The 27,548-nt window shown below is 48.4% G+C and overlaps 1 protein-coding gene across 6 annotated transcripts in view; it reads left to right on the forward strand.

Moving 5' to 3' along the window:
* Window positions 1–27,548, forward strand: part of UBAP2 (ubiquitin associated protein 2) — a 1,669,217-nt gene that overhangs the window by 508,508 nt on the left and 1,133,161 nt on the right. For all 6 annotated transcript variants that reach the window (XM_085628825.1, XM_085628795.1, XM_085628777.1 and 3 more), the window contains exon 10: window positions 12,841–12,908. In XM_085628825.1, coding sequence (XP_085484951.1) covers window positions 12,841–12,908 — 68 coding nt within the window. The remainder of the gene's footprint in view (window positions 1–12,840; window positions 12,909–27,548) is intronic.

Here is a 27,548-nt window from a genome sequence, read left to right on the forward strand (position 1 = left end):
CACTAACGTTGGTTGGGTTCTTATTTAACAGCCAACTGAGTAGTTCATTTTTGCTTTCTCAGAGACCCCATCTCACATTTTTAACTGGATATGTACGCAGTGTTAAGGTAAATATATCTGCATCAGCTGAGTAGGTGTACGCTATGTGTTGGTTGTAGGTTATTCAAGCTTGGAGGATTAAAAGTGTCCCGCATTGTGCATACCATATCGCTATAATTATTTTTAAATACCTCTTCTTTGACAATGACCGAACAAGCTTAGGACATTGAAGAGAAAAAATGTTGCTCTAAATATTACAGAAAATTGCAGACAGGCAGTTACTATGAAATTGCTACATCATGGCCTCCCGGCTACGGGTGGAGATGTTACCTTTGTGGTTCAGGCACATAAAGCATTCAGAACAGAGGTATTCTACTCTTGGGTTAAATTCCCGCTTGCAGATGCACGCACACAGTTGTTTCACACTTACATTGAAGATGAACCTCCTGAAGAATATTTTTTAACTGTCGACTTGGAATTCCCATTAACTTCCCAAGAATATATTAATTGGTTTAAATGCACCTTACCCCCATACCGTAGAAAATGTGAACCTCAGTCGGCTCAGTAGAGAAGGAGCGACCTGGTAGTTCTTAGCTTCTTATACACCACATCCAGACATTGCTTCTTTACCAGCAGCAGGTATGCGTATACTTTATAGAGATATAGTAAAAATGTACAGGAATCTTTCACAATATATAATGAGAACACTAACAATTCATCCTGCGAAGGTTGCACAACCTCAATTGGATACTTACGGGTCTCAGTCAATTTTTCCCACCGGGAGCAAATTCCATTCTGGGTAGCGCAGAAAACCGCTCAACTTGAAGCAGTTTTTGCCCATACATGCCCGCAGGAAAAACACAGAATATTAATAATTTGCTTGCCAATGGAGATTGCTTCCCCGATAGAGGACTGTGCTACTTGGGGTACAATTTTCGCTGCCGTTTATACCAGAACTCGTGGTACCCCTTCAATAGCAGTCATGCTGGATGTACTAAAACAAATACAGAATGAGTGTGGGGCAGAGCCTGCTCTGGACCTGGGGATGAAGCTAAAGGCCAACTTTGTCCAAGTTTCTGCAATTATGTTAAGTAACATACAAGGGGAGGCAGCAGTGATGGCTATATGCTAACACGTGAAGAAATTCACTCCTGCATAGCAGTAGAGAGGATTGCATAAGATTATCGAGGACTCATTCTTCACTAGGTAGAGATAATCTGGGATTCCGAACTGGGAAACCAATAGTTGAGAGAATTCCTGAAAAGGATAACTCTAAGCAAGCACCCGATTCTTCCAAGAAGAAATGGGATAACAAAAAAACTGAACAAAACAGTCACGGGATGAGTCTCCCAAAAAGTGAGACACATTGCACTTTGGATTAGATCATTAAACAGGAAGACAAACGAGTGCTAAACCTCAATTCAAAAAGAAGCTAGCTGGGATTAAAATTAGAAATGTCCAGGCTACTGAGTACTCTGCTTCGGAATGGGGGAGCGACGATGCTGGGCAGTGTGGCAAAAGTCGCATTATGATGCCAGAACCTGATGGATTATCTGGTGGCAGTAGCGCTGAGTGAGCATATCCCGGTGGAAACACCTGATACAAGGGTAAGTGTCCTACATCGTTTATATGAAATAACTCCAAATGGAGGGGGGAATGCCAAGACAAGTGAAGGATCCCTTTTGGGAGAACTTGACATATGTTTATGGCATTTTTTGGGCTGAAAAGATTGGCCACCTGAGTTTGTAATGGAGTGCTCAATGGGGGAAGATGTAATTTTACCTGCCTTCTCCGACCTCGTACCAGAATCAGTTAAAAATTCTTACTTGCAAAAGTGGGTGTTAGCTCCTGCACTTTGGCGAAACCATTTTTGGTGGGATGAGCCGCCTAATCACAAAATCCCATTAAAATCCATTTCTCAACCACAGACAATACCCAATAAAACATGAAGCAAAGAAACAAGTCAGGGAGATCCTATGTAGGAAAGTAGGATCCTTCTAGCATGGTTATCTCCCCTTTCTGCCTGGTGTTGCTCTGTTTTATTACTAGTCTGACTGGGATGCTGCTAATCCAGAACCCAGTCACTGTGCTCTCACCCTAAATTTGACAATTTTAAATACTTTAGTACCTCCACAATTTGCTACGTACCCTTGTAAGCCTCTTGTATATGGTACTAAGGAACCCAGGGCATGGCCACACCAGCGGTCTCCCATGGGCTGCAGCATGTATTATTACACCCATGAGAGACCACTCAAGCTGGGACTACAGGCCTGCCATTGTAGCACCACTTGCAACATATATGTGTCCTTATATTCGAGGTCACTGCACTTAAAACCTATAAGTCACCACTATCGCAGGCTCTTCAGTACCAAGGGCAAGGTGCTTGGTTGCAAGCGTGAGGGTGATCCTGCATGAGCAGGGCCCCTCTACAAACCCTGTAGTCGATTCTCCAGACATTGTAAGTGCATTAGCTATTCTAGTCAGTGTAGACACCCAGCCCTTAGTTTATGTTGTCCAACAAATGGGTAGATCCTACGGATTAGTAGGAACTACACAACACTACCCCTGATATCATGGCTCATCATGACTTTAGGATTGATGAGGCCTGCCATAGGGGTGACTGATAGGTTTATATGTGCAGTGATATGGAGTAGATATAGTGAACCTAGATCTAAGTGGTGCGTGCACCACCTTACACAGGCTGCTGTAGCAGACCTGTTGTGTCATTTTGAATGGTCTCCCAGGGGTGGCATAATGCATGCTGCAGCCCCTCAGAGGCCTCTGGGTTACCTATGCCCTGGGTACATAGTATACCATATACTAGGGACTTATAAAGGTACCCCAGAATCCAATCTGGAGTGTACCTAAAGTACATGAACAACCAATTTAGGGAGAAAGCAGATAGACTTGGGTCCTGAATAGCAGGATCCCAGTCAAACTAAGTCGAAAACCAGCAAAACACCAGGAAAAAAGTGGGGGTAACTATGCAGTCAGATTCCACCTTCCTACAGACCCTCCCTGGCACCCTTCAGCGGCAGCTAAAACTATATGTGATAAAGCTACACAGTTGGATCTTGTGGATGTCTGGGGAGCAAGGTCTCCCAGGGAAGGGGGTGGGAGAATGGGTTCATTCCCTACTCTGCCCCCCACGATATTCATACCAGAATTGACTATTGGCTGATCTCCGGGATGCTGATCCCCCAAGTGCGAGACTGCACCGTATTGCCCCGCTCATTCTCTGACCATTCTCCTGTAATGTTAGATGTGGAGGCCCCTCCGAGAAGAGCCGCTCCTTTCACGTGGAGATCTCCTCTGTATTCCCTCCTAGACACAGCGTTCAGGGCAGAGTTAGCAACTGCCAGTGCAGAATTCTTTGATACAAATATAGGCTTGGTTGAACATTTCTCCACTGTATTGGAGACATTTAAATTGTACATTAGAGGAGTAGCAATGACTAAACATGCAGGAGTCCTTCGATCAATCAAGAGCCGGCTCTCCACGCTCGAGAGCCAATTGGGTAAACTAGAGCAAGATGCTCTTAATTGGGAGAGATGCTCAGGCTTTTGAGGCAATAAAAAACACACTGATGGAATACCACGAAGAAGCGGACAGCGAGCTAAAGTACATTCGGAAATATGCTGTAGCCAAAACTTATGGGGAAGGTGAGAGACCGGGCTCAGTTCTTGAGGCTCTGTTGCGCTGCCAAAGAGAATCCGGCACAGTGACAGTTGCTAGACTCCAGAGGAGGCTTACTGGCAAACCCTACTGAAATAGCCAATAGATTCAGCAGATACTATGAAGATTTTTATAGCTCCATGGTGGTGACAGATGATAATGCTATCCTAGACTACTTGGAACACATACATCTGCCATGGCTCACTAATGGGCATAGAGTATTTAATGAGGCCTATATATTCCAGTGAAATTCAGGAAGCATTGAACTCCATGCGTGAGGGAAGTGCCCCGGGACAAGGTGGGCTCAGTGTCTTTTGTAAAACCTATAAAGATCTATTGGTTCTGTACTTGAGCACTTTGTTCGAAGAAATTGGTGAGAAGGGTGTAATGCCCCATTCAATGAGCAAGGCCTTAATAGTTACCTTGCTTAAACCTGGTGGGAAGACCCCACAAGAGTGTGTGTCCTATAGGCCTCTATTGCTTCTTAATGTGGATACTAAAATATTCTGTAAAATTCGGCCAAATAGGCTGGCACCTTTGCTCCTGTTTCTAGTTAGTCCAGAACAGTTGCGATTTGTGCCGGGAAGCCCCTTATCGAACAACTTGATGAGTGTTTGGAACCATTCAGCATGTTAGACCGCAGATTAAAGCCGCTGCAGTCTTTTTGGACGCAGAGAAAGCGTTCAATTCTGTGGAATGGGCATTTATGATGGCGTTATTGCAACGGTTGGGAGTAGGTGAGGTTTTCCTTAAACTAGTATTAGTACTCTGTAATCAACCGGTCGCTAGAGTACGTGCAGGATATCTGGTTATTTCATCGATTATGATTTCAAGGGGCACCAGGCAAGGCTGACCCCTGTCCCCACTGTTGTATGCTATCGTTGCGGAGCCATTGGCGTGTACCTCAAGAGAATACCATGGGCACAGAGGGATCCGCTTCCCGAATTACAACCTTATAGTATTGGCGAATGACATGCTGTTATATGTACAGGAGCAAGGCTCTAACTTAACCCCTTCTAATCAATGAAGTGATGAAGTTCGGAGGTGTATCCGGGTTAAAAATCTACTGGAATAAATCTATTATATTTCCGTTAACTCCTGCTACGACTCCTATTGCCTTAGACTTCCCCTCTGTAGTGGTCATCTGAATCGGTGCGTTATATAGGGGTGCAGGTCCACTCGGGCTCGGAACTAGTCATTAGTGAAAATTATGGCAAAGCTATTGTTAGACTCGAAGAAGACGTTGACCGGTGGATTCGCCTCCCATTGTCACTAATGGGCTGCATATCCCTGATGAACAAAGTTATTCTACCTAGATTTTTATTCCTCTTTGTTAATATACCAATGGTACTCCCAAATCATATTTTCGAGATCATACGCACATTGATGGTGAAATTGACTTGGGCTGACAAAAACCTGCTAGTTAAATGGGACACACTCACACTACTATATTCCATGGGGGTCTCGGAGCCCCGGATTTAGAGTTGTACTATAGAGTCGCTCACATGCACATTTTTGGATTTGTGGCCAGCAGATTGTCCCTCATCTCCAGATTGAAAAGATAGTGATAAGATCTGGTCCGCTCCCACAGCGACTGTCTCAGACCTCTAATAGACGTAATGAAGTATTGGACTCTATTAATTCGACTGTACATGCAAGGCATGACTTATTGGAAAGAGAGGCTGGCCCACTCATATTCCCCCCTTCTACCAGTGGAATGGTGCTATTGGCTTTCTATGAGTGCTGAGAAAGAGGTTATGCAGGCTTTTAAGGCTCCCAACATCCCAACCATGGGTCATTTATTTTCTGAGGGTAAGCCTCGCATATTGGACGAGGTAGCAATTGGGGAACAAGATCTCTCAATTTCATTTTTATAGGATCAGACAAGCACTGCGCACTCTGCTCGGAGATTACCTTCAGGAACCTCCTGAACTACTCTCCTTCTCATTTCTCTTATGCTCTAAATCTCCTAATAAGCTGGTTTCTACCATGTATATGTCACAAGAATGTAGACGAGCACAGTATACCAAAGCTAGGCTTGAGAAGCAAACTGATCTGGGTGTGACATTGGATGATGGTAAATGGAGGTATTGTTGCAAGGTAACTCAGAATGTTTCGTTAAATGGGAGACACATGCTAATACACTTTACATTTCTTAACAGAGTGTATTACACACCGGAGAGACTGCTCTGATATTGTCTGAGACTCCGCCTACTGTGAGCGGTACGGGGAGAACATGGCTGTTTTATTTGCATGGTGCTTGGCTCTGTCCGCGGATTGCGGATTTTTGGAGGCAAATCTTCCATGTGTTAAACGAAATAACAGGGTTATCACTCTCTCCTGACCCTCTACCGGCGTTATTGGTGTATACTGGGTCTTTGCAGAAGGATGTCAGGAAACTAATGGCGATGAGTATGCTCCTCGCTAAGTGCAGAATAGCGATGTGCTGGGCACGTGGGCCTGTTCCATCAATTCAAGAGTGGACAAAGGATATGCTATACTGTAATACACTATCTGAGCTATATAGTGAGTTGTTAGCCCCACAAAGGCGTTCCAAAGGCTTCTGGCGATTGTATAAGCAATACCTTATTGGAAAAGAGTCCGATGAACCGGAGGAGGACAAGCATGATCGAATACAAGCCGGTTGCTCTGATTGATATCACACTGAATGTTAAAATAGAGTGGTAGGGGAGGCTTTACAATGCTTTTTGGGGCAAACTAAAGTTCACAAAGATAATGCCCTTGATTGTATGCACAATTTCTAGCATGGCGAACTTTGTTGCCTCTGCAATCTATGTTAAGTCTTGGCTCTATATGCTCTTAATTGCCGCTTGTATGATGCACTGTGAATAGTATTACTGTGAAATGTTTCCCATTTTTTTTTTTTTTTTTAAAGCGGAAGAATCTGAAATGAGTCACTGACATGTCTTCAGTGTCAAAATGAACTGTCAGTTCATAGGGAGGTGATATGTTGCAGCATGTTTTATACAAACGAGAGCAACGTATCTGAAAGAGACACATTCGTGATAGATTCCTTAGCTTAGAATATCCCCAGGCATCAGACTGGATCCGGAAAGTTTTTTCGTCAGCAGTACCTCTGCACGTCGGAAGTTGTCTTGCGGCTCCGCGTCAGTCGCTGGCGTCGTAGGCGCCGAGATGACGTCATGGAGACTACTTAGGCACCACCCATGCGCGCTGACGTCAGTTCTTTCTTTTTCCGCGCCAGCAAGCGCAGATCCGGTTAGAGCACATACCGTAGTCACTTTTTGACTGACTTTTTTGAGACATTGGTCTCCACTTTTTTTTAGTCTTTGACTCCTGGTGCCACGTAGGGATTCCTGGGTTTAAATCCTGCGGGGCCTGTCGCCGTACGATATCGGTGGCCGACCCCCATGGCGTCTGTCTCTACTGTCTGGAGCGCAACCATGACTCCCGGTCATGTTCCGACTGTCTGCCCATGGCTCCGAAGGCCTTGCGGGAACGGTCCCGTAAGCTGATGGCCCGGCAGCAGTCTCCGCGCCTTTCGAGGTCCCGGGGTCAATCGAGGGACCGACCGCAGAGCCATCATCGCTCCTCGGGGTCGAAGTCTTCACACTCTGAATCGGGTAAGAGACGTCATAATAAGTCGAAGCGCTTACGCTCTCCGACGTCCCCCCCGTCGGGGTGCGGATGAGGGGGCCGGGGAGCCTGAGAGTCCCGCGGCCTACCCACCTTATCCAGGTCCGTCGGCGACTCCTGCCCAGGTGCAAGATTTTCTTTCTGCCGTGGACTGCCTTTTCAGACCTCTGGTTCCCACCGACGCACCTTCGGGCCCCGCGGTCCCAGCTGAGGGCCCTCCCTTGCCGCTGGCCCCGCTGCCACAGCTACAGGCGGCTCCGGCCACAGCGCCACAAGGTTCTCCGCCAGCGGCTCCGGCCCCGGTGCTGCAAGGTCCTCCACCGGCGGCTCCGGTCTTGGCGCCTCCCGCGGCTCCATTCCCAGCGCCCCAATGGGTTCCTATCGTTCCACCTCCACCCTTGTCCGGGTTTCCGGACAATTTTGCTCCCGGTTGGGACCCTAATTGGGACATGGAGCCGGACCATGTATATTCTGCTGTCTTTCCCCCACTGCCGCAGCCTGTGCCGAGGGCAGTAGACGAAGGGGACGACTGGGAAGGGTCTGAGGACCCTCTTGCACGGCAGTGCAAGTTGGAACAGGAATGGACAGAAGAGTTGGAGGATGCAGGTGGGCTTGACCTCTCCTCTGAACCTGGTTTTCTTTATCCTCCTGCTGATGCCATGGAGGAGGGCGCAGCATACACTGTGGTGCTCCGTAGAGAAGCTGAGGCCCTTGACCTGCCTACGGTGACCCTCGAGAATAACCTCACTGAAGTCCTTCAGCAGGTGTCAAGCTCTATGGAGTTCGTGCTACTGTTCAATTAAGTGTTAACTGATGTGTTGATGGGCACCTGGTCTAGACTAGCCACGGGGGTTCCTGTAGATAAGAACGTAGCCAGGCGCCATCGGCTGGCCCCTGGTGACCCTGCCTTTTTGACAACCCACCCAACTCCGGAGAGCCTGGTCATCCAGGCCTCCACTTCCCAAAGCGCATTCCATACCGCCCCGCCGGATAAGGAATCTAAGAAGCTGGAACAGTTCGACAAAAAACTGTTTTCCTCTGCCAGCTTAGGGCTGCGGTCAGTGAACACTGCATGCCTCTTGGGCCGCTACTCTCACGCTGTGTAGGACACGGTTGCGCAGACTCTGCCTCAGTGTCTGGAGGAGGTTCGGGCAGGGCTTTCCCAAGCTGTTGCTAAGGAGAAAGATGCAGCTAAGTTTGCAATCAGGTGTGGACTGGACTCACTGGGTAGGGCGATCTCCACAACTGTCCCCCTCCGTCACCACGCCTGGTTGCAGTCCACTGGGTTTTCAGGGGATGTTCAAAGTTCTCTTATGGAAATGCCCTTTGATGGTACTAGCCTGTTTGGCGATCAGGCAGATAGTGTGCTGGAGCGTTTTAAGAACTTCAGGGCTACGGCCAAGTCCTTGGGGGTCTCCACCACGCGCCCGGCCCCGTCTGCTTTTCGTTCCTTTCGTGGCCACGGAAGGGGCGCCCCAACACGTTCGTTCAACCAGAAGCCTGTGCAGAACCAACCTGTGCGCGGCTGCAGACGTGGTTCCCGCCGCCGCGGCGGGACAGGGGGCCAGCTTTGGTCAGTCCACCTCCGCTCCCGCAGCATCCACCTCCAAGCCTTCCTAGTCCGGGCTTTGGGGTGCCCTCCATGCCGGTGGGTGGCAGGATTCGCCATCACCTCCCCCACTGGCGTTCTGTCACCTCAGACAGGTCGGTGCTGCAAATCGTCCGAAGTGGCTACTCCCTCCCCTTCGAGTCTGCCCCCCCAGCCATGCCACCTCAGTTCAACCACGTCGGGAAATCATTTTGCGCTTCTCCAACAGGAAGTCACTGTCCTCTTGGCCAAGGGGGCCATTGAGTGTGTTCCTGGGATGGAAGTAGGACGTGGTTGTTATTCCTGCTACTTTCTGGTACCCAAAAAGGAGAAAGGGGGCTTGCGCCCCATCTTGGACCTCAGGAACGTCAATCGCTTCGCCCGGAAGGAGAAGTTCAAGATGTTGACTCTGGCTCAGGTCTTGGCTGCCCTCGACCCTGGAGACTGGATGGTAGCGTTGGACTCGCAGGACGCATATTTTCATATCCCCGTCCTGCCGGCCCACCAGCGTTACCTGCGGTTCACGGTAGGCCACGAGCACTTGCAGTTTGCCTTACTCCCCTTCGGCGTTAACCAGCGCCACTCGGGTGTTCACGAAGGTGATGGCGGTGGCCGCAGCTCATCTGCGCAGATCAGGGGTCCCAGTCTTCCCCTATCTTGACGACTGATTGTTGAAGGTGGGCTGGCCCCAGGCAGTCGTCTCCCACCTTCAGGCTACGGCCGACCTCCTGCATTTGCTGGGATTCTCCATCAATGTGCTGAAGTCGCACCTGAGTCCCTCTCAGAAGCTCCTCTTCATCGGAGCGATTCTGGATTCGACGCAGTTTCAGGTTTATCCTCCTGAGCAGCGAGTCCAGAATTTTCAGGCTATGATTCAGATCTTTTAGCCTCTATCCTGGGTTTGTCAGGATGACCCTCCGGCTCCTGGGCCTGATGGCCTCCTACATCCTGCTAGTGTAACATGCCAGATGGCATATGCGGGCTCTGCAGTGGGACCTGAAGTTCCAGTGGGCACAGCATCAGGGCAACCTGTCCGATCACGTCCAGATCTCTGAGGGCACTGCACAACAATTGCAGTGGTTGCTCACGAATCGCGATTGGGTCAGTGGCAGATCCCTCTCCCTTCCCCAACCAGAGCACACAGTGGTGACGGATGCGTCCCTCCTGGGATGGGGTGGCCACATGGGAGAGGCAGAGATCATAGGCCTCTGGTCTCCGGCGGAGTCCCGGCTCCACATCAACCTTCTGGAGCTTCGGGCGATCCGACTTGCACTAAAGGCATTCCTTCCCTCTGTCCGGGGAAGTGTAGTGCAGGTGTTCACGGACAACACCACCACCATGTGGTACTGCAACAAACAGGGCGGGGTGGGGTCGTGGACCCTATGTCAGGAGGCTCTCCGCCTCTGGGCATGGCTGGAACATAAAGGCATTACCTTGGTGGTTCAACACCTGGCAGGTTCTCTGAACGCCAGGGCGGATGAACTCAGTCGCCGGTACATGTTGGATTACGAATGGCGTCTGAACTCGGACGTGGCGCAAGGTCTCTTTCTGCAGTGGGGAGAGCCTTGGTTAGATCTATTTGCCACCGAAGAGAACGTGTAATGTCATCAGTTCTGCCAGTTGGAATTTCCAAGGCGGCACTCGCTCTGCGACGCTTTTCGTCACGAGTGGAGTTGTGGCTATTGTATGCCTTTCCGCCTATCCCACTTCTGCCCAGAGTGCTGAAGAAGATTCGGCGCGACCGGGCCCAAGTCATCCTTGTGGTTCCGGATTGGGCACGAAGATACTGGTATCCCGAGCTACTCAGCATGGTGATCGATCCCCCGATGCGACTGCCTCTTTGGGAGGATCTTCTGTGGCAGCAGCAGGGGACGGTCCCCCACCCGAACCTGTCCAGCCTCCACCTCCATGCGTGGAGATTGAGCGGCGACAGTTGACAGCTTTCGACCTTCCTCCCGAAGTCTCTGATGTAATTTTGGCAGCCAGGCGTCCCTCCACTAAGACAGTATACACCTGCCGGTGGAACAAATTTGTGGCACGGTGCACAGCGAAGGCTGTGGATCCCCTTTTTGCTCCTCTTTCCGAGGTTCTTCTGTTCCTTCTCTCTTTGGCCGAGCTGGGCTGTGCTCTGGCCAGTATCAAGGGTTATCTTTCGGCCATCTCTGCCTTTCTAGGGCTTCCAGATCAGCCTTCCCTTTTTAAGTCCACGGTTGTTAAGCGCTTCCTGAAGGGCATTACACACACGTTCCCTCCTGTGCCTTTCATAATGCCTCAATGGGACTTAAATCTTGTTTTGACTTCTCTGATGTTCGCTCCCTTTGAGCCACTCCATAACTGTCCTTTACGTCTTTTCACTCTAAAGACTGCTTTCCTGGTAGCTATCGCCTCTGCCAGGAGAGTGAGTGAGCTCCAGGCTCTGTCTTCTAAACCTCCTTTTCTCTCTGTTCATCCGGACAAGGTGGTTTTACGGACTCGTCCTTCTTTCTTGCCTAAAGTTGTCACGCCCTTCTACATCGGGCAGACCATCACATTGCCTACCTTCTTTCCACCTCCGCATCCTTCAAAAGAGGAAGAGAGGCTCCACCGTCGGGACTCAAAACGTGCGCTCTCGTTTCATCTGAGGCACACACAACAGTTCAGGGTGGACGACCAACTTTGTTGGCTATGTGGGTGCCAAAAAACGGTCGGGCCGTCCACAAACGGACCATCTCTCGGTGGGTCATTCTGTGCATCAAAGCATGTTACTCGTTGGCTAAGAAGGAGCCTCCTGTGGGGCTGCGTTCCCATTCTACCCGGGCAACGGCAGCCACTACTGCCTTAGGACACGGCGTCCCCTTTCAGGACATCTGTCAGGCAGCTACGTGGGCATCGCTGCACACGTTTACCAAGCATTATTGCCTTGACAGTCCAGTCCGGAGAGACAGCTTCTTTGGCCGTTCTGTTCTCCGTGACTTTCTGGTGTAATCTTTGTTCGCAGACCCTCCACCGGGGTTGGTATTACTGGGGTATCTATTCTAAGGTAAGGAATCTTATCCCTAACGTGTCTCTTTCAGATGCACAAGTTACTACTTGTGTAACGATATATCTGTAAGAGATATTAGTTGGTGATAGATTCCTTGCTGCCCCACCCATCCTCCCTTTTCTGCGAACTGATTTCTAGGGTTAAGGTAATCCCTTTCAGGGCCCTAGTTTCATGGCACCAGTGGTCAGTTTCGTGCATGGCTCTGTGTTCCTGGCGCATAAAGTAGTGAACAGAACTGACAGCGCGTATGGGTAGCGCCTAAGTAGTCTCCGTGATGTCATCTCAGCGCCAGCGACGGACGCGGAGCCCCACGAAGCCACCTTCCGACGTGCAGGGGTAATGCTGACGAAAAAACTTTCCGGATCCAGTCTGACGCCTGGGGATATTCTAAGGTGAGGAATCTATCACTAACTAATATCACTTACAGATATATTGTTACAAAAGTAGTAACTTGTGCTTTGCTTTAGAGACCGATTTCTGTCTAAATTTCCACTGCTATTTTCCTTTTAGGCAGTAGTTGAAAACTGTTACACTAGTGAATGTTTTTTTTACATTTATTTGTAATTCTTATATGTCGTAAATGAATGAGATTAAAGATGTGACATTGTCTTTAGGTATCTTGTTTGTAAAGTTTATTTCCTCATTGAACTCCTATTTTCAGAAACTTGCATACAGATAAATATATTAATGGTTTGTGCTTTTAATTAAGATGTCTATGATGGAGAACAGGGTATTAAACAATTTTTAGAGCTAAATGTTAATTGAATTGTATAAACTTTATAGAGATTGCTTTGGAGAAGATACATTTTGCTACCTGAAAATTGCCCCCATAGTGACATCTCATTATTGTCTTAGATATTTTGAAATATTAGTCCTAAAAATCACTTGTATTTTCCAGCTTACTGAAACCAAGGTCTTCACTGCTTCGTCTGTTCCAACAGAGAACCACATTACACCCGGACAAAGGTAAAATGCACAGATTTGCAAACCATGCACACTTTTTCCATCATTTGTTAGGCTTGTCCCAGAATATAGTGAACACACTGACCTACAGACTAAGAACAATGGTTTCCCTGGAAAGACAAGTGATGAAAATGTTTCTCAGATGTTTTTTAAATTTGTATATTCATTATTTACATTTTTTTCTCTTGCGCTCCTTTACCAGCTTGATTAATGCCAATTTTGTTTTGCAATTACTTTTTGTTTATACAACCATAAAAGCACCATAAACATTTTGTGTTAAAATTATGGGAGCCTCAGTGAGAACCCAAAAGGGCAGCACATGATTATAAAAAGAGGGCTGCATCATACTCAATAGACCTATGATAGAGCGGTATATACAACAGTAAGAAGAGGATAGTGGAGAAGGAACTAACTCCACTGTGACAGTATCCATGGGTGTTATCCCATTGCTTTTGCCTTGATAAACCAGCTCCAGTGGAGGTATTTAACCTCCGCACAGACAAGACTCCCTTATTTCAGCACGTACTAGCCTAAGCATCGGAAGACTGTCTGGTCTCCAGCTGTCGGCAGTTCGGGATGATCCAACTTTTCACATTTGGACACAGTGTCTTTGTCAGCATTGGATTTCCATTTTGAACTAAAGGGTAAGACAGGTAAGGTGCTGTCGAAATTTGAGGTACAATTCTCCAATATTGGATCATTAATAGATTCACATGCTGAAACCATTCCCCAGCAGCATGCCTCTGTACCATAGGCTATAATGGCAATGAAAAGTCAGTTTAATAGCCTATCTATTTCCTACAGCCAAGTTTGAACTATAACTAATCAGGCGACTGCACCCTCTAGAATACTCCCAACAGAGGCTGAGTAACTCAGATTTTCTACAGCTCGTTGTGTCAAGGGAGTTTCCCTGAGCTCTGCTCAGTTTTTTCTTTTTTAGAGTTGCAGATTCATCTACAGCTACTATGTCTGATAGTTTTAAGAAATGCCTCTTCAGATCCTACAAAACACCTGTGGAAAGAAAGGCTGCATGTGGACGATCCACATAAGAACTGATAGCGTTAACGTGTCCATTTCTTCTATGGGGCTACTTTCATCAAAGGCAGTGAAGACGTCGACTGAGATAGTCGACGACTGCACTGACCATGGTGGCATCAGAATTCCTACCGTCGATGCCAAAATTTACCTCAAGTACCTCGTCAACAGACCCGTTGACAATGATAAAAAATCACAAAGATCAGCTATGAGTTGACCTCTCCTAGTTGGCTCACCTCTTCTACCAAGTCAACTCTTAGACATGGAGGAATCAGACAACTGGCTTTTTGGGGCAGCGCGCAGCCCATCAGAACTAAAGTTCAAATACAGGGATGACCACGAAAAGGAATAGGGCAAACATTTTACCATCAATATTATGCTCCTTCCAAGAGGCATTATGAACATTATCAATAACATCCTCCTCCGCAGCCCAGGTATGATGTAGTTAAGTGAAGAAAGGAGTTATTGGTCCCGGTCGTGTCTGTCTTAAATCAATAGGTTATTTCATAGGAATCCGATGTCCAGAATGGGAAGCCCCTAACCCATTCATGTAGAAAGCTTTGGTTGGAGATGACAGAGCTGGTGATTTAATTCAGTTGTCAATCCTCTACCCTAATGGGTAACTGTTTAAAAAGGTTGTGAGTTATATCCACTTTTTTGAAGATTTGTTGTTCTTTATCCCAAGTTGCTTGAGTAATCCAGAGGGGTGGAGCAAGGGAAAATGTAGCCTTTGGCATTTTTAGGATTTTTTTTCTTATTGTATTAAGTTATTCTGGTGATCAACAATGACAACACAAGTGAAAGTGCAGCCAAAACGTGGTTAGCTCCCTGGTCGCACAAAGACCTGGGGCTTTTTCAAGGCGTGGGTAGGGTGGTGCATTTGTAAGCATGCCTACTTAGTTATGACCAGATCGCAGAGACCTCAACATGGCCGCACATGCTGGTACTACTTCTTTGTAAGCTCCGGACCACAGATTTTGCCCCTCTCTACTGCAAGGGACGGTTGATAGTTGTTTTTTCCTCATTCGAGTGTGTCATAGCTATATATGTGTGCTTACGACCGGACCATCCTTCCTACGCCTACCAGAGCAACTTGGTATAAAGAACTACAAAACTTCAAAAACGTAATATAATTCATGACTTTTTTTAAACACTTACCTGTTAGAGTAGAGGATTGACCACTAAATGCAATTATCTAAAGATACCAATACTGGAGAACCTTAGTTACAATAGAGTAACTTATTTTCTTTTCTGGCTCCCGGAGTGAGCAGGTAGTCGAGAAAAGGCTCAAATTTGGTGTGGGGTTTAATTTCAAGGTAGGTGCTGGAGAGATCCATGGATCACTTTTCTCATGTCCTGTTCCTACTTCCAACCCCGGAATGTTTCTTTGAGTACCTATTTGATTCTGCTAGATCTATCCAGTGCGATTATTTCTTTGAAAGCGTGTACGTAGTTGTGGAAGGCCTGGGTGTGTTTAAGTCTGCGTCAATAGAGCAGGGACCGTAGTTGGGCCTTGTAGGTCAGTGGTGCGAGCCTCATTTCCCATAGGAGTGGTACTATGGAGGTGCTTTGTGGGTGTCTGACTAGGGCTCTTAAAAAAGTGTTCTCTGCTACGCTCAGTTCGACCATATTTGTGGCTCTAGGTATAGAACACAGTAGGTACCCATCTTGTTGAACTTTCAAATAGATGGAGAATTCAGAATTAATGATCTGTATTTATTTTTTCATTGAAGATGCTTACATTTGTGCTGGGTTTGGTGTCCTGCATTCAAACTGCAGAACAGGGTACCCCTTTAAACCTATCTTGGAATGCCTGCTCCACAATAAAGACTAGAAAAGGCTTTACTAAAGTGGTTGTCCTCTTTGCAGCGAGTACTGTTGACTTCAGTGGATGCCAAATCTGTTTAAAATATTAATTAGATTTTGTTTTCCGACAGTGTTATAGTGCATTGTAAGAAATTGGATTATGTGTGGTAAGTGACTACTCACCTCAAGGAATATTCACAACTCTGGTCAGGGTGAAGGTCACTAAATTAACCTGATCTTAACCCCCAGGTAGCTGTGGCACAGAGCGGACACGCTTAGCATAGGGCAATGTGTGAAATATTTCTGCGGTACAAAAACAAAAATCCCAGACAGAATTTAGAAAAATGTAATAAACAAAATGTCACCAAAATGACAAACGTTCGCTATGAGGAACCCGACATATGAGTTTTTTAAGTTTTAAGTAGAAATGGTTAAAAAAATTAAGCGCCAATAAGTCAGTGGTCAGGTAGACCTGGACCTAGGCATGTTTTGAGACTGCCTGTGATGAGTGGATGGAGGTTGGGTGGGATACTTCAACCAGGTTTATCCTTGTCAAACATTTTCCCTTCTAACTGTAGAAGTACACTTCTGAAGCCCCGCAGGACCTCATGGGAGACACTTAGAAACTCACAGTCACTTAGCAACTCATAGGGTGTTTGGTAGAAGTTCACAGCAGTTTACAGTTGGCATTGGTGAGCTCAGTACATCCAGGAAAAATCCTCTTTTAGCTTTGGTGTTTCTGTGTAGCTTGGTGTATCTTCTGAAGCTTTCTCAAGCCCCTGTAGCTCGATGTAGCTAGAACAGGAGGTATTCAATTGACCCTTGGAGTCCACTTCTTCGACCTTGGTATAAAAGGGAGCAGGTCCAGTCCTTCAGGGCTCCTCTTAGTTCGCAGACAGCAGGTCCAGTCCTTTACTAATCTTCTGCAGGCCCACGATGTTTTCTGTTGTGGGTGCCTGGAGGTGCCACATGTATACCTGACACTAGACAGTGGGTGGTAATGACTACTGGACATGCACTAACGTACAGGATAATCATTTGCAAGATGGCGAAAATCTTCTGCCGCACTAAACTTGGGCACTGAGGGCCAGTATGTGGGGAGTGTACTATGGTAATCTTAGTGTCTTCCTACATCTAAAACTAGGTTCCAGTTTCAGGCAGCTACAGTGCCCCAAATAAACCCAGAGACAAAAGTCTGGATGGACAAAAGCAGTGTACAACCAAATGGTATATCCACAAGAATAGTATTTGCATCCTGTTCTGTCCCCTTTCAAAAGTGGTCCAAGTATTATATGTGAACCCAACAGACCTGTTGGGCAGCATTTCACACTCAAGCAGAATCTGACACTAAATTGTTGAAAACGATGCCCTACCCTGCATTTTCGGGGTAGCTCAGTGCAGTCATCTCTGCGCCTTCAAGTCAGCTGATTGTTTGCTGCTTGGAGGCATTTCACACCCAATAAAGGCTGATTACTGGCTGGGAGCTGGCAGAGTCTTATGTCAATTAGCCTTTTCACAGTTCAGGCAGGTACAGGGTACGTTTCTAAAAGTTACCTTTCCTTGAAATTTATAAAAAATACGGCTTAACCATGGATTATAATTTTTAGTAACTGCTACATATATATTTTTCTAGCCGGTTCTTTTCCTGAGATACATTATTAATATTTTAATCTGAACTCTAGATTTCTACATAGGAAAGCTAGGCCTGCCACAGTGAAACTGGCTTTTGGGATCTAATCACTGTACGCACGTGTTCACATCAAATTCCTACCATGCACCCTGCCTTCTGGGCTACAAGACCAATTTAGGGGTGATTTATTGATATTTACTTGTCAAATGGGTATATTTTCACAGGCCACTTCATTACTTTAACCGTTATTTAGGCTACAAAGGTAGGCCCGAAGCTATGTTTGCACTGCTTCTGTAGTGGATGGCTTAATTAGGTGCGGCAGTCTACTAGTAATATTAAGTTCGAAGCATGTGGGCTGCTGAATTCATATCTGTGCATAGATCGCCGCCTAGTGTTGGGTCCGGATGATTGCACATTGTTGTCCTGGAAGAGTCTTCGAAGTATCACGAGATAGGTGGCTCCTCCCCTGGACTACAGTGCGCATGGGCATCCTCTCCATTCTCAGATTGTTGTTTTCCGCCATTGGGTTCGGATGTGCTTATCTTATCTCAAGTTAGGAAAACTTTATTTAGGGCCAAAAGCCTTTAGGTATCGTCGGTATTGTTTGCTTTCGGTATCGATAACTTATTATTACCTGTTCTCGGACTTATTCACCCTTCTCGGACCGAGTTTCGGTCCTTACATCGATCGACGTTCGAGGATGGAATCGAGGACTCCCTTCAAGAGATGTCCTTTATGTCATGCGAAATATCCACACATCTATGTCCATCCGGTGTGTAACAAATGTTTATCACCGGATCATGATGAGTCCAGGTGTATGGCCTGCGCCCGGTTCCGGTCAAAGAAGACACTTCGGAATCGACGGGCGGCTAGATTGGAGGCCAAACAATCGGCGCCTAACCCGGTTAACATATTCAGCACCGAGGATGAAGAAGTCGTGAGCGTCGAAGAGATAAACTCGAGCCATGCTTCGGAGCAGGAATCCCAATAGGACGACGATGATGAGGTGATCTTCGAGGACGAAGACGTCGTCGACGAGGTAGGAGACGACGATGAGGCCCTTGGGGCCGAGGAAGATGGCTCGGGCGAGGAGCTAGGCCAATCCGTCGATGCGGAGGCCGAGGGAAGACAGTCTTGATACGGCTCAGGTCGAGGGATCGCCTGCGGGCCTTACCCAAGATTGGTCAGATCGTTCTACAGCTCCGCTTGAAGGCCCGGCTTCGAACATTTCAAAAGAGCCAGAAATATCAAAAAAGACTGGAGTCGCTTCAGTGAAATCGAAACCAAACCCAGCACCGGTCAAACCGAAAGTGCAACTGGTTCAGGTCGGATAGAAGGCATCGAAGCCCTCCAATCCGTCGACACAGAAGAAGGACGTCGGAGCTGACCAAAGAAAGAAGGACTTCGGTACCGAGAAACCAAAAAAGGACTTCGGCACCGAGAAACAGAAGAAGGCCCTCGGTCCCGAGAAGACGCAACGGCCTATAGCACCGAAGGTTGGGGCATCAACGACCAAGGTCAAGGTGGTCGATCCGACTACATCGACACCGAAGAGTGCCAAAATATCAGATCAACAGGGCGTCGATCCCAAACTTCGGATCGAAAGGCCGAAGACTGGGAAGAAACCGGAGACCACGTTGAGGCCTGTCTCCAAAGAGCCTATCGGTTCCAAAGCACCGTCTGCATTCACGTTGCAACAGGTGTCGGAGTCCCTAAAGCGCATCAGGGAACGGGCCACCCTCGAACCGACAACGGGTCCCGAACCGCACAAGGTCGCCAAGGCTCACTCTGCGCCGGCACCGATCAAGTTTGGATTGCCACCACCAGGGGCACCGAAGATGTTCGAACTTTGGAAGAGTATCGAACAACCACGAACAGTGTCCACGGAAAGAACCGATGTCGAAGACTCACAGGACCAGTTTATCGACGCCGACACTGGTAGGCTGTTGTTCCGCAAGCGGAGAATTGTTCCAGAAAAGGCTTTGGACTCATACAAGATTCCACTAAAAAGGAAAATGGCTTCAGGTTCGACACCAGTGCTTGTAGAAACATTCCAAACCTATCAGGAACCACCATCCTTTTCTCCCACACACTCAGAGGCAGATGCAGGAGAGGGCTATATTGAGGATGATACCACTTATCCTGTGGATAATGACCCTGATGACCAACAGCAAGACCAAGATCAAGCATGGGGAGACCCTAATGACCCAGGAGACCCACAAAATGCTCCTGACACTCATCTTTATAATATCAAACCATCTCCCACTGAAGATACTGCTGCTTTTAACACCCTCATTGAGAGGGCGGCTGCCAATCACGGAGTGGAACTTCATTCTGACTCTGTGGAGGAGGATTTCTTGGTGGACACGTTCTCCGCATCAGAAAGAACGGTCAAGACTCTACCAATGTTAAAAGGGGTTATTAAACATGCTAAGGACATCTTTAAGGAGACAACCAGGGCACGGGTATTGAACCAGAGAATAGAGAAGAAATACAAACCAGCCCCCGGAGACCCAATGTACATTAAGGGTCAATTGCCGTTGGACTCCATGGTAGTTTCTAATGCTCGCAAGAGAGCTAACTCGCAGACTACAGGTGATGCTCCTCCTCCAGACAAGGAGTCCAAAGTGCTAGAAACATCAGGCAAAAGGATAGCAGCACAAGCAGCAAACATCTGGCGCATTGCCAACACTCAGGCACTCCTGGCCCGATACGACAGGTCACACTACGATACCCTAGAAACACTGCTAGAACACCTACCAGATGAATACAAAGATGGAGCGGAGCTCCTCATCAGAGAGGGGCAACTCATTACAAATGCGTCCATCAAATGCGCACTAGATGCAGCTGACACTGCAGCAAGGGCAATCAACACTAGTGTGATGTTGAGGAGGCACGCATGGCTGAGAATATCAGGTTTCAAACCTGAGATTCAAAATAATATCTTGAATCAGCCAGTCAACCCAGACTTTTTATTTGGCCCCGAGGTTGACTCTACACTGGAAAAGATTAAAAAGGACACAAACTGCGAAATCTATGGGGGCTCTACAGTCGCAGCAGTTTCGGAGTGGCTCCTTTCGTCGCCCCGGGAATAGAGGAGCAGCTAGAGGTCAGGGGTCCCAGCAGCAGTACAGTAAAGGGGGTACCCAGAGTACCTATAATAAAAACAATAGGGGTGGATATCGTGGATCCAGCACCAAAGGCAGAGGACGAGGACACAACAACACCAGGTCCTCCGCCAATAACAAACAGTGACGTCTTGTCACTGCCCCCCGCCCACATGACACCGGTCGGGGGGACACTCCACAACAGTTCCTGCCAGTTTGGAGATCCATCACCACAGACAGGTGGGTCAGAGAAATTGTCCAGTACGGTTATTGTCTGGAATTAACATCCAATGCACCCAACATACCACCAAGACACCGTCCTATGTCTGCAGAGCACTTGACATTATTGCAGCAGGAAGTACTAAGTATGCTGCAGAAAGGAGCCATAGAGCTCGTGCCTGTGGCACAGCGAGGGTCAGGGTTGTACTCTCTGTACTTCTTAATCTCAAAAAAGGACTGGTCTCTCCGACCTATCCTGGACCTCAGACCTCTCAACCAATACATTCTGTCAGAGCATTTTCATATGCTCACCCTCCAGCAGGTTCTGCCGTTACTCAGTCAGGGAGACTTCCTAGCAACACTAGATTTGAAGGATACATATTTCCACATACCCATACACCCATCACACAAAAATATCTCAGGTTCACTCTTCAGGATCAGCATTATCAGTTCAAAGTACTCCCTTTCGGAGTAACAACGGCGCCCAGAGTCTTTACCAAGTGCCTGGCGACAGTGGCCGCACACTTAAGGAGACAGCACATTCACGTCTTCCCTTATCTGGACGACTGGCTTGTTCAGGCAAAGTCAGCCCAGCAGTGTGCCAGCCACATATCCCACACCATTCACCTTCTTCACAGTCTGGGATTCTCACTAAATTATCCAAAGTCACATCTCCAACCCGCCCACGTACGGCAGTACCTGGGCGCGACCATAGACACTCTGGCTGCCAAAGCTCAGCCAAATTTAGCGAGAATCAACAGCATGCAACTGCTGATAAAAAAGTTCAGACCACAACACTCCCTTCCAGCGCGAGTGTTCATGCAGTTGATAGGTATGATGGCCTCCTGCATCTTCATAGTCCCGCACGCGAGACTACATATGCGCCCGCTTCAAGAGTGCTTGGCACGTCAATGGAATCAGACTCAAGGACAGTTGAAAGACCTAGTGTTGGTGAGCGGTCGGGCATACAACTCTCTGCATTGGTGGAATCCACAAAACCTTTGCAAGGGCCGACCGTTCAGAGAGCCTGTTCCACAAATAATACTGACGGCGGACGCGTCTCTCCAAGGATGGGGAGCTCATGTACTCAATTACACAGTGCAGGGACTATGGACAACACAGCAAAAGAAGATGCACATCAACCTTCTGGAACTGATGGCAATCTTCCTGGCAATGAAGGCATTCAAAGTACACTTGTGCAACAAAGTCGTGTTGATCCGGACGGACAACATGACTGCCATGTACTACATACAGAAGCAGGGAGGAACACACTCTCCACAGTTGTCTCATCTGGCTCAGAGCATGTGGAAGTGGGCCATTCAGAGGAACATATTCCTCATGGCGGAACACCTCCCGGGCAAGGACAACCAGATGGCGGATCTGCTCAGCAGACACAGCCACCAAATGCACGAGTGGGAGCTACATCCGTCAGTACTCCAACTGTACTTCCAGCAGTGGGGTCATCCAGAGATAGACCTATTCGCCACAAGGGAAAACGCAAAATGCCAAAGCTTTGCCGCCAGGTTCCCGCATCCACAGTCGCAGGGAAATGCGATATGGATGAACTGGTCAGGCAGATTTGCGTACGCTTTTCCCCCAGCGCCATTAATACCGCTAGTGGCACGCAAACTAAGGCAACACTCAATGACACTCATCCTGGTTGCTCCAATGTGGGCACGCCAGCCATGGTACACCACGTTACTAGAACTTTCCGTGGTGCCGCCTCAAAGACTGCGGCTAACACCCAAACTTTTAACACAGAACCATGGCGAAATTCAGCACCCAGATCCGCAACAGCTGAACCTGGCGATCTGGCTCCTGAAGTCTTAGAGTTTGGCTACCTGAACCTGCCTCCAGAATGTATGAATATCATCAAGGAGGCAGGAGAGCCACGACCAGAACTTGCTATGCAGCTAAATGGAAAAGATTTGTCATTTACTGTAAAAACAATGACATTTATCCGCTGGATGCATCCATTCAGAACATCATCTGTTACCTGTTACACTTATACCGATGCAATCTGGCATACAGCTCCATCCGTATACATCTAACCGCAATAGCAGCCTATCTTCAAAACAGGCAGCACCTCTCTTTATTCAGAGTGCCTGCCATCAAAGCCTTCTTAGAGGGACTCAAACGAGTGATTCCTCCAACACACCCACCGGCGCCGGTGTGGAACCTGAATGTGGTCCTCACTTGATTGATGGGTCCACCCTTTGAACCTCTACATTCATGTGAGGTTCAATTCCTCACCTGGAAAGTAGCTTTCTTAGTGGCAATCACTTCGTTGAGAAGAGTTAGTGAACTCCAGGCACTAAACATTCAAGAGCCATTCATACAGGTTCACGCCAACAGGGTTGTACTACGTACCAACCCCACATTCATGCCTAAAGTGATATCGCAGTTCCACATGAATCAGACTTGAACTGCCTGTTTTCTTTCCAAATCCAGAAAATGTCGCAGAGAGAATGCTCCATACACTAGATGTAAAGAGGGCCCTATGTACTATATAGACCGGGCAAAGGATTTTAGGAAAACAAAACAACTGTTTGTTGCCTTTTATCCACAACACAAGGGCAACGCCATTTCCAAAGCAGGGATAGCCAGATGGATCGTTAAATGTATTCAAATTTGCTATGAAAAAGCTAAACGCACATTAACGATTCCCCCCAGAGCCCACTCAACACTAAAGTTAGGGGCGTCCATGGCTTTCCTAGGGAACATTCCTTTAGAGGAAATATGTAGAGCAGCCACATGGTCCACTATACATACATTTACAAAACACTACTGTGTAGATGTGCATTCAAAACAGCAGGCAGCTGTAGGACAGGCTGTTCTCAAGACCCTTTTTCAGACTGCTGCAGCTGGCACGGGCAGCCGCCGCTAATGGAGGGACTGCTATATAATCTATGCACAGATATGAATTCAGCAGCCCACATGCCTCAAACCGAATATGCTACTTACCAGTGTGCATCTGTTCTTGGCATGTAGGGCTGCTGACATTCATATCGCCCACCCTCCTCCCCGGCGCCTGTAGCGGCTGCAGCACTCAGAATTACTGTATAGCATGGTCATCACTTTCTGTATCTACTCCATCACTGCCACAATGGCGAAAAACAATCTGAGGATGGAGAGGATGCCCATGCGCACTGTAGTCCAGGGGAGGAGCCACCTATCTCGTGATACTTCGAAGACTCTTCCAGGACAACAATGTGCAATCATCCGGACCCAACACTAGGCGGCGATCTATGCACAGATATGAATGTCAGCAGCCCTACATGCCAAGAACAGATCCATACTGGTAAGTAGCATATTCGATCTTCCTAGTTCTTGAGTACATGTTGTACAATATACACGTGTTTTCACTTTGGCAGGTGGAAGGAGGCGAGGAACGACACAACAAGCAAGGAGCTCTCTGGTGTTTGATAAGGTTGCAGACTTTGCTGCAGGCTTTACAGGAGACTTTTGTTGACTGGCTGCCATTCTAGAGTCCCTACTGACAGTACAGAACGAGCAGGAGCATCCAACAGTCTCTGTAGGATAACTCTGCTGAATGCCCACCTTCCGGTTTACCTGCTTGCCTACTGTGAGGCACCGCTGGCAGCAGGAGCGGACAACGAAAATACACGATGGAGGTTTCCAATATATTTACTGAAACTATTGTAGACTAATTTGAAGCAAATGTGCTGCGATTAGTAGGCGAATACAGCTGAGCAATGTAATCAACATTACTAGCAGGCTGTAAACAATGAGCAACCCGATCATGGCAACTGATTTATCCAAGTATTCCCCCGCTATGTGCTCACAGGGATATATTAATGATATCTGAGATTAGCGCCCGAGCCCATACTTGGTATGTGTAGTTAGGTGCTCCCCATCATAGGTGTAAACTATATATCTGAAAGAGACCATTAGTTATGGATTCCTCACCTTAGAATTGCCCCCAGGCGTCAGACTGGATCATGGAGAATTTTTCTTCAGCAGTACCCCCGCGCGTCGGTAGGTGGCATCGGTCGACTCTGCATTCGTTGTTGTCGCCGGAATGACGTTGCGGTTTCTACTTAGACGCCGCCCCTGCACACTGACGTCAGTTATGTCTTTTTACACGCCAGCCATTGCAGATTCGGAAAGAGTGGTACCTCGAGTCACTTTTTGACTCAATATTTGCAACTTTTGTCTTTTTGAGTCATTATGACTCCTGGTGCACAGGGATGTCATTTCGGCGGACCAACTTCAAGCCTTGTGGCTCCTGCAACAAGCTGATGTTGGTGACGGACCCCCATCTTGTGTGTGTCTGGTGCCTGGTGCGCGACCACGACCCAAAGTCGTGCTCTGACTGCCGGGACATGGCCCGAAGTCCTTGCCGGTTCGGTCCCGAAGCTTCTGGAGGCCCGGCAGTCGGCTCCGCGCCACTCGAGGTCCTGTTCCCTGTCCTGAGGGATGTCGCGGAGCCATCACCACCATTCCTTGTTGAAGTCTTAGTCTTCAGGTTAATCAAAGCACAAAAATAAGGCAAAAAAGCACCGTCGCTACTTGCATTTTCCGACGTGACGCACAGAGCCTGTTGTGTCGACTCCGAGCCTCCCTCCCTCCCTTTCCGGCAGCCAGAGCGACCACTGCCCAACTTCGTAGCTTTTACGAAGCCCTCTATTCTATTTTTGGGCAGGCAGACTCTGCCGGCATGCATTCGGGCCCCGCTCCGGCGTGCCCCCAGGTATCCATTCCTCGACCTTGTGACACCTCTGGCGCCGAATCCAGTGGCCAAATGTCCTCCCCCCTCAGACGCCGGTTATGTACCCAATCGACGACCCTGGCCTCTCCCTCAACTTGGACACTGAGCCTAACGACGTCACCCGACGTCGGGACCGGTGCAGACTGATACTTTTGTATCCCTGTTCTCCCCTGGTGTTCCCTATCGCCCTGAGTGGCTACCAGAGGCCGGTGAAGAGGAGTGGGAGGGGTCTGTGGACCCTCTGGCAGACCAGTTTGAAGAACCGGACCCAAAGAGGAGTTGGGTGAGGCCAGTGGTCTGGACTCTTCTCCAGAACTTGGCATGCTTTCTCCCCCTACCGTGGCTACGGAGGCGGGTGCGTCATACGCAGTGGTGTTGCGTAGGGCGTACGAGGCCCTAAACCTCAAGCTTCCTGCGGTGGCGGTCAGGACTTATCACCTGACCGAGGTGCTTCAACCGGCACGGCCTCTTCGGAGCCCCTGTTGCCTTCCAATGTGGCCCTCACGGACATCCTTTTGGGCACTTGGTCCAAGCCCAACACAGGGGCTCCCGTGGATAGGATGATTGCCCGACGCCACTGCCCAGCCCTGGGTGACCCCATTTTCCCCTCTCAACACCCCACCCCTGTCAGCTTGGTGGTTCAAGCCTCCACTTCTAAGGGCGCATTCCCTACCGCACCACCTGATAGGGAATCCGAGAAGCTGGACCGTCTTTGGAAGAAAATGTGTTCGAGGCATATGAGCTGCAGATCACACACTTCGGATAGTAGATCGCCATCTGGTGTTGGGCTCGGATGCTTGCAGGTTGTTGTCGTCTTCGGAAGAAGTCTTTGGTCACGAGATAGGTGACTCCTCCCTTGGACTACAGTGCGCATGGGCATCAACTCCATCCTCAGATTCTTTTTTCCGCCACTGGGTTCGGATGTAATTTTTCCGCTCCGGCTGAAAACCTCTATTTACAAGCTTTTCGAAGCGCAAAACTCCTACAACGATACCGAAGCACCTTCATTCGACATCTATTTGATTCCGGACGTCGACGCGGGCCGCTGGGCCTATCCACGCCGTGAGGCCTACGGCTCATGGAAAGGACGCCGTTCAAAAAATGCCCCCAGTGTGGAGCAAAATTTCCGCACAGTGACCACCACAAGGTCTGTAACCTGAGCTGTCCAGCCTGCGCAGCATTTCGATCCAAAAAGACCATTTGAGATCGAAGGGTTCGACGCCACATTATGCAACAGAGACCAGCTCCGGAACCAGAAAACATCTTTGAGGGTCCAGATGTCCCGGAAGAAGATTCCGAGGATCTCCAAATCATCTCCGAGGCAGACGACTCAGACGACCCCATTACTCCTGGGCAACGCGTGAGTACTTCTGCCCCTGCCCCAACCCCTCCAAAACCTAAGGCATTGGTCAAGACTTCGCCTGCCGGCCTCAATCGAGACCGAAAACCTCCTTCAGAAGCCCCGCCTCCGGGCTCGGCTCCGAAGAAACATAAGCCGAGCAAGCCGCATGTCATTGTTCCACCGGCACCTTCGGCACCGAAGACACATGACCTCTCGGGACCGAAACCGGCTCCGGCGCCTTTGGCACCGTAACCGGCTCCGGCGCCTTCGGCACCGAAAACATCAAGGCCCATAGATAAACCGGCTCTGAAAGTTCCAAAGCCAAAAGACTCCACTTCGGCACCTAAACCTTCATCGGCACCGAAACCACCGGCTAAGGACTCAAACACACCTCCTAAAGCCAAAAACTTCACAGATCAACCAAAACCTCGATCGGAACCGAAAAAATCGGCGCCAAAGACTGTTCCCCAAGAACAAGAACTTTTCCATCCAGATCTATTGCAGAAAAAGAGATATATTAATCCAAAACCTGAACATGTCACCGCGGTGCCATGTAAGAAATGAAAACTGGACACAAAACCCGCCCCAGTTCCTATCAACAAAAAGGACTCTGCAACATCACCTAATATTCCTTCCTCTCCTATACGACCTTCTACCCAACCCCCTCTGCCTTCACTACCCTTACCTCTCCCCTCTCCATCACATACACCACCTCCACAGGATGATGATGACGACCTAGGGATAGGGGGTGATCCTAATGATCTGTTCACAG

The sequence above is a fragment of the Triturus cristatus genome, chromosome 2_1, assembly GCF_964204655.1.
Source record: "Triturus cristatus chromosome 2_1, aTriCri1.1, whole genome shotgun sequence".
Lineage (NCBI taxonomy): Eukaryota > Metazoa > Chordata > Amphibia > Caudata > Salamandridae > Triturus > Triturus cristatus.